General features: G+C 43.2%; 1 protein-coding gene across 1 annotated transcript; it reads left to right on the top strand.

Moving 5' to 3' along the window:
* The first annotated feature begins 3,684 nt into the window (after positions 1-3,684).
* Positions 3,685-6,603, top strand: LOC124692454 (probable enoyl-CoA hydratase 2, mitochondrial). Its single transcript, XM_047225840.1, has 8 exons — positions 3,685-3,898; positions 3,991-4,160; positions 5,042-5,116; positions 5,258-5,348; positions 5,451-5,502; positions 5,822-5,925; positions 6,028-6,104; positions 6,325-6,603. Exons 1-8 carry the CDS (start codon positions 3,730-3,732, stop codon positions 6,499-6,501), a joined length of 915 nt encoding a protein of 304 aa, XP_047081796.1. The 5' UTR covers positions 3,685-3,729; the 3' UTR covers positions 6,502-6,603.
* The last annotated feature ends 538 nt before the right edge of the window (positions 6,604-7,141 follow it).

Genomic DNA, 7,141 nt, shown 5'->3' with positions numbered 1-7,141 from the left:
AACATCTGTAGATGAATTCTTATAAAACATGACAGCCTCATTAAAGACAACATTTCTTCTATGCAAAACTTTCTTAGTTTCAGGATTCCATAACTTATATGCCTTAACTCCTGAACCATAACCAATAAATACGCACTTAACAGCCATAAACTCTAGCTTTCCATTATCATCATGAGAATAAGAAGTGCAACCGAAAACTCTCAACTGTGAATAATCAGCAGGTGAACCAGACCATACCTCAATAGGAGTTTTCTTATCAAGTGGAATACAAGGTGACATGTTTATCAAGTAATAGGCGGTGGAGGCTGCTTCAGCCCAAAAACGTCTATGCATACCAACATTGGACAACATGCAGTGAGCCTTGGAGATGATGGTTCTGTTCATCCTCTCCTCCACACCATTCAGCTGAGGAGTATATGGGATGGTGTAATGCCTGACAATGCCTTCGTCGCTGCAAGAATCATTGAAAACAGTAGAACAAAACTCCATGCCATTGTCAGTACGAAGCAATTTAACTTTCTTTTATGTTTGCTTCTCTACCATAACTTTCCACTTTCTAAATGCATCAAACACATCAGATTTTAGTTTCAGAAAGAAAGGCCACACTTTTCTGGAGTAATCATCTATGATAGTAAGCATGTAATAATTTGCACCACCAAGAGAAGTCTTGCGGGAAGGTCCCCACACATCAGCATGCACATAATCTAGAATCCCTTTAGTGGTATGAACGGAAGCATTGAATTTAACTCTTTTATGCTTAACAAAAATGCAGTGCTCACGTAACTCAAACTTACTCAAATTGCAGCCATCTAGCGGGTCTCTCCTGTGCAATTCCGCCATGCCATGTTCACTCATATGTCCAAGACGCATATGCCATAGATTAGTTTTACCAGGTTCATCAGGAATAACAACAGCAGCAATACCAGACAAAGTGCTACCTCTAAGAACATATAATTTTGCAGAATTCATATCACCAATCATGTGAACGAGAGAACCTTTTTTGATACCTTCAGAACTCCGCGAGAACCGGAGTGTTTGTACCCGTCAACATCAAGGGTACTGAGAGAGATCGGATTTCTGGCCATGCCAGGTATGTGTCTCACATCTGTCAGAGTGCGTGTCATGCCATCATGCATCTTGATCTGAACGGAGCCAATGCCCACGATCTCACGTGGGTTTTTATCTCCCATACGCACAACATCTCCACTCTACACAAACTCATAAGAATTGAACCATTGTTTGTTACAAAAAATATGAAATGAACATGCAGAATCAAGGATCCACTCATCATTACCAGAAACACAACCAGCAAACACAACTAGGCAATCACCATCAGAATTATCACTGGAAACAACAGCAGCCTTACCATCACCCTCAGATTTGTTTTTCGGTTCGTTTCTTTTCTCTTTGTCCTGCAACTTCCAGCAATCATCAATATTGTGGTTAGTTTTCTTACAATACTTGCAGAACTTACCATCTCATCCCTTGGATTTTGAGCGACCTCTGTCGGTCTTGCTCTTATCTCTGTTATAGTTGTTGTTTATGTTCTCGGACCTGCAGTGCTCTGCCTTAGATGACGAACCCTCTGTCTGCACCATAGATTTCATCTTTTCCCTCTGCTGGAGGGCCTCATAAACTTTGGCAAGGGTTAGTTCATCACGGCTGTATAACAAGGTGTCTCGAAAATTCGCAAAAGAATTAGGCAATGAGACTAACAATATAAGAGCGAGATCCTCATCCTCATAACTCACCTCCATGGACACCAAATCAGAAACGATCTCTCTAAAGATCGACATGTGATTCATTACTGACACACCTTCTTGCAGCTTGTGCGAGAACAACTTCATCTTCACGTGCATCTTACTGGTTAAATCTTCGGACATGCAGATCGATTCCAGTTTCAACCACAGTGCCGCTGCGGATTTCTCAGACAGCACTTCCTGCAAGATACTGTTGGATAGATGAAGCTGAATTAATGAAAAAGCCTTACGGTCTTTCCTCTTTTCATCGTCGGTCCAGGTCTTGGCATCTTTCTTGCCAAATCCATCAAGAGCTTCATCCGGATCGAAGATTGGGTAAGGATCGCCCTCATCTTCACTTGCCACAGAGAGAATCTCGTGGTATAATCCAGCTGCGGTAGATCGAACTTCAAGGAAGACATGTCGCAAAACGCTAGGTTGAAACCTGGGCTCTGATACCACTTGTTATAAAAGCGACAAGAAAATAACGAAGAACGAAACAAGAACACACACATGGGACACAAGATTTTAACGTGGAAAATCCTCTCCAACAAAGAGAGGTAAAAACCACGGGCGTCAGCCAACAAAATTTCACTATATCGGGGAGTGTTTACAAACGCCATGGGATATCTTATAATCTGAGAAACCCTAGTCGGCGGCTTACAAGAGGTATATATAGACGGTGGCAGAAGTTAGCCTCCCTTTAGAATGAATTTGAATCACAATACAACAGTCATGTTCGTCGAGATGCAAACGCGGTTTAAATATGCGCCGCGTTTGCGGCTGCATGGTCACGCCGAGTGGCTTAGTATTCCAACCCGGCACCGCACGTCAGGGACCGCGAAATCGACCGCGCAGATTTGCTTCTTCCTCCCCTTCGTTGCAGCCCTAGGGCGAAGCTGCCAACACACCCCGCCCCACCGCTGTAGTACCGACGTCTGTTCGGCTCTCGCCGCACCAGAGTACATGATCAGAGCCGGGGTAGAATCTCCAGCCCCTTGACCGCATATGTCGCGTCTTTGGTGGCCACCTATCTGCTGGGTGCGCTGACCGGCTTTGCCGCCTTGGAATGTTCGGTCAATTGCACTGGTAGGTTTCAGAATTTATTTTGGGGCGCCATTGTAAGCCACCTGATTCGCTGTTGGGTAGATGGATACGTGGAAGTCGCTCGATAAGTTCCGCAATGAGATCATTGACTCCTATTCCGACGACGAGTCCGACAAGACGACACATGCCATGGCTTCTGCGGCCTCCATCCTCCGCGGGCACAATGTCAACCAGATGCCGGTTTACCAGGGCTCTGTGAAGGGATGCTCAAGAAACCTGCCACATGATCGTTGAGGTGAGTGTCTTGATGGCCGCAATGAGCACATATGGGATTTTCAGGTGAGCTTGTTGCTAGCAGTATCTGCATATGAATATTTAAATCACTAACGACAACATATCCGAACGCTTACAGAAAAATTTGATTGAGCATCAGTAGACAATGGTTGGCCACAAAAATATTAAGTAGTCATTAATATCACCTCATTTTCATGCGGACTTTAAAATATTTGGATGTAATAAATAAGTACTTTGAACTAATTTATTTTGGTGTTTGAACGGTAACTTTCGTATCCACCGGCCAAATGTATCGGGTCGCTATGGACACCCTTAGAAGCAAACAGAGACACGGTAAAAAATAACTATTTTTATGTTCGCGAACCGAAGTAACGTAGACGCGCGGCCACATGAGACGTCCGATTTGTATCACCCCGTTGAAGATGCCCGTGTTTTACACGTGGTAATTGTCATTTGATACACGCCCGAAATAAAGTGGAGAGTTTCATGGATAACCGTTATCAAAAAAAAAAAGTTTCATGGATAACCATCTTCAGCCTGCGTGGCGCGAGATGTCTATCCAAGCGCGTCAGTTGGTCAGTGCTGACTCAGAGTCTGCTCGTTTCTCCGCCCAGCTCAGTCTCCCACTCTCGCCCGCCTCTCCAGCAGGATGCGCAGCCTCCGGGGCCTCCTCGCCGTCTCCGGCCACATCACCGGCCGCCAAACACCATCGAGCAGCGCCGCCGCCTCCGCCCACAGCGCCCTATTCGTCCGCGCCCTCCAGATCCTCTCCCAGCCGGAGCCCGTCCGCCTGCACAAGCTCTCCGCCCCCGACACCGGTCCGTGATTCGACTTCATCCCGTATCTTCGCGCTGAAAATTTATCATGGTGGAAATCGCGGTTTCAAGTTTCAAGCTGTGGTTGGCTCCAGGGATCGTGGAGCTGAGGCTGGACCGGCCGGAGGCCAGGAACGCCATCGGGAAGGAGATGCTCAGGGGGCTGCGGAGCGCCATGGAGAGGGTGGAGGCTGACCCCACGGCCAACGTCCTGCTGCTCGCGAGCTCCGTGCCCAAGGCCTTCTGCGCGGGCGCTGACCTCAAGGTACCCCAGCTCGGCCGATTCTGGGCAGCAAGCTGGACAGATTTTCTGCTCTAGCAAGTTATTACAATACAATAGTGAATTTCTCCGGCTTCTGCTTTGGTTCCCTTCCTTTAAGGAACACTCATATATTCAGGGACAAGAAATGACTGATAGGGTTGCTCACAGGATCGGCTAGCAAAATAAGAGTGAGATTGCAACAATGATTTATTTTTTTGATAATGGGCACTTTATTACTCGAAACAAGCAATTGCTACGTTGATATACAATGGTGAAAATAACGCTCTAGGATTACGGAATAACCCTGCAACCTTAAATCGAGAGCTAAATGATTCAGGAAATAAGATAATATAGGGATGATTCAGGAAATAACCCTGCAACCTCGAGTCAAGAGCTAAATAAGCAGGATTGCTGCATTGTCCTGCTTCGGTTTTGACTCTGGCAGATATTGTTGAGCTAGTTTCTTAAGGAACATCAGTTGAGATAATGCAAAGACATCCATCAGTTCTCACCCCTTTTAAGTAATCTAAACTGATAAATTATGAGGTCAAGATCAAGGTCTGACTTACTAAGACAAATGCAAGTATGTTTTAGCAGTTGGATCATTCGAACACTGCAAAATTTATTCATTTTGGGAGTTCAGTTTCAACTCCCAAAACGTCTTATATATTTTGGAACATAGGTTGCAATAAAATTGCCGTTCTGCAGTGTTACGCTATTTTCTTTCTGAAGCAGTTTGTTTGAACTGTGAAACGGATGTGACGTTTATGTGGCATAGATTATCATTGCATAGAAATTGGTGATGCCTTGGTTCTACTTCCTCTACCCGTTGTGGTATGCTGATCATAATCCACTCCTAACCAGAATATATGGTATGTTGACAGGAAAGGAGGTTAATGGGCCTTTGCGAAGTCCGGGAATTTGTTAATTCCTTGAGAGCTACATTCTCGTCCTTTGAGGTTTGTACCTGGATGCGACATTCAATTTATATGCACGCTCATCTTTCTTAGTACTATATCTAATGGTCATAAAGCCTAATTGTACATGTTATTTTGTCTAGTATGTTCATAATACTTGCATTGTTTTGCTTGTATGAGCAGGCACTCCCCATCCCTACAATTGCTGTTATTGAAGGAGCTGCTTTTGGTGGTGGACTAGAATTGGCTCTTTCGTGTGATCTTCGTATATGTGGTATTGCTTTTATTCTGCAGTGCTCAAATTTCATACATCTTACAAAAACCAGTTTCTCCCCTTGATTTCAAACTGAATGCATTTCATCCACATGGTTTGCAGGGGAAAGTGCAACATTCTGTTTGCCAGAAACCGGCCTTGCTATTATTCCTGGGTATGTGTCCAGGATGGCGCTTTACTTTTATAAGTAAATTATGTATGTTTGTCATCTTGCATGATAATGAAATAGTTCTCATGAATTTACCTATCAGTACTTGCGAAACCTTTTCCTTTTGTAAATGTTTCTCACTATGGTGCATCAGTCCATACTTCAAAATGAAGTGGGAAATTGTTTTCGTGAATTTGAGCTTTGTAATTATAAGATGCAAGATGTTATGTGGCCTTATTGTCCTTGAATAGCATATCATAGTTGAATATCCAGAATGAAATGATGTGCTTCACCTATTAATATTCACCGCTCTTATAATATATAGAGCTGGAGGAACACAGCGTCTTCCTAGGATTGTTGGAAGGTCCAGAGCAAAGGAATTGATATTCACTGGCCGTAGATTTGATGCGATGGAAGCTGTAACTATGGGTAAGGTTAAACTTGCCATACTTTCTGTGTTTATGACATACTACTTCAGAAGCTTCTATCACTTTATAGAAGAATCTGCGTGACATGTACGTTTGCATGCAGGAGTAGTAAACTACTGTGTTCCTGGTGGTGAGGCTTATCAAAAGGCTCTTGAACTTGCCCGGGAGATAAATGGGAAAGTAAGTTCTTCTCTCTCAATTTACTGTGTGCTTCACTTGGTCTGGTTGAGCACTTGCCTGGCACAAGAAAAAGAAAAGGCAAATTTGTGGGCGTCCACAATTCTTGGAATAGAGATTCCAGTTCTGTCCATGCTAATGAACTTATTTGAGTTAAGTTCAACTAAGACAGTGGCCCTTCTTTGTTCATTGTAGATGATCTGATAATTGCTCTTGCTTTCAGGGTCCATTAGCGATAAGGATGGCCAAGAAGGCCATCAATCAAGGGATGGAGGTAGACCTGTCCTCTGCACTGACTGTCGAAGAAGAATGCTATGAGCAAGTTCTGGACACTCAGGATCGTCTTGAAGGTCTAGCTGCATTTGCCGAGAAAAGAAAACCTTTGTACACAGGAAAGTAAGCTCGTATTCAAGTCACTCGTTTGGACTCTTATCTCCTGACCGCAAGAAGGATTGTAAAATGTGAGAGATTCATGTATTTCATTGTAAATTTCAGATAGTAAGATGCATCTGGCGGGAAATGCACTTTGGCTCATAGGAGCATATGCTCCCATTATGTGAATCCACATTTCAAAGTGTCAAAAAATTCTAAACTAAAATTTTACATCTATATCTAGACATTTTATGTTGGTACACAAGTTTTCAAAAAAAAAATTAAAATTATGTGGCTCCTGTAAAAAAGACAAATTTTGATGCTGTAACACGACTACGTACAGTATATTTTTTTGCCTTTTTTATACACACCACACAAAATGTTGTTTTTCCACGAAAATTTGTGAACGAACATAGGATGTCACAATGTATACCAAAATTTTTATGTCAGATTTTTTTGACATTTATATAATTGGTTTTTATTTATTTTCTATAATAGGTGCATATGCACGCGTGTGCCAAAACGCCACCTCCGCATCTGGCATGCTAGTATGCTACTATCTGCAAGTGAATAGTGCATCTTATGCACCCATAGAATTGATGAACCAGTGCAGCCAACCTAAAAGATACACGCAAAAAGTTGTAGAAAATTCCGAGAATAATTTACCA

Source organism: Lolium rigidum, chromosome 2 (assembly GCF_022539505.1).
Source record: "Lolium rigidum isolate FL_2022 chromosome 2, APGP_CSIRO_Lrig_0.1, whole genome shotgun sequence".
NCBI lineage: Eukaryota > Viridiplantae > Streptophyta > Magnoliopsida > Poales > Poaceae > Lolium > Lolium rigidum.
This window is presented reverse-complemented; position numbering and strand designations above follow the sequence as displayed.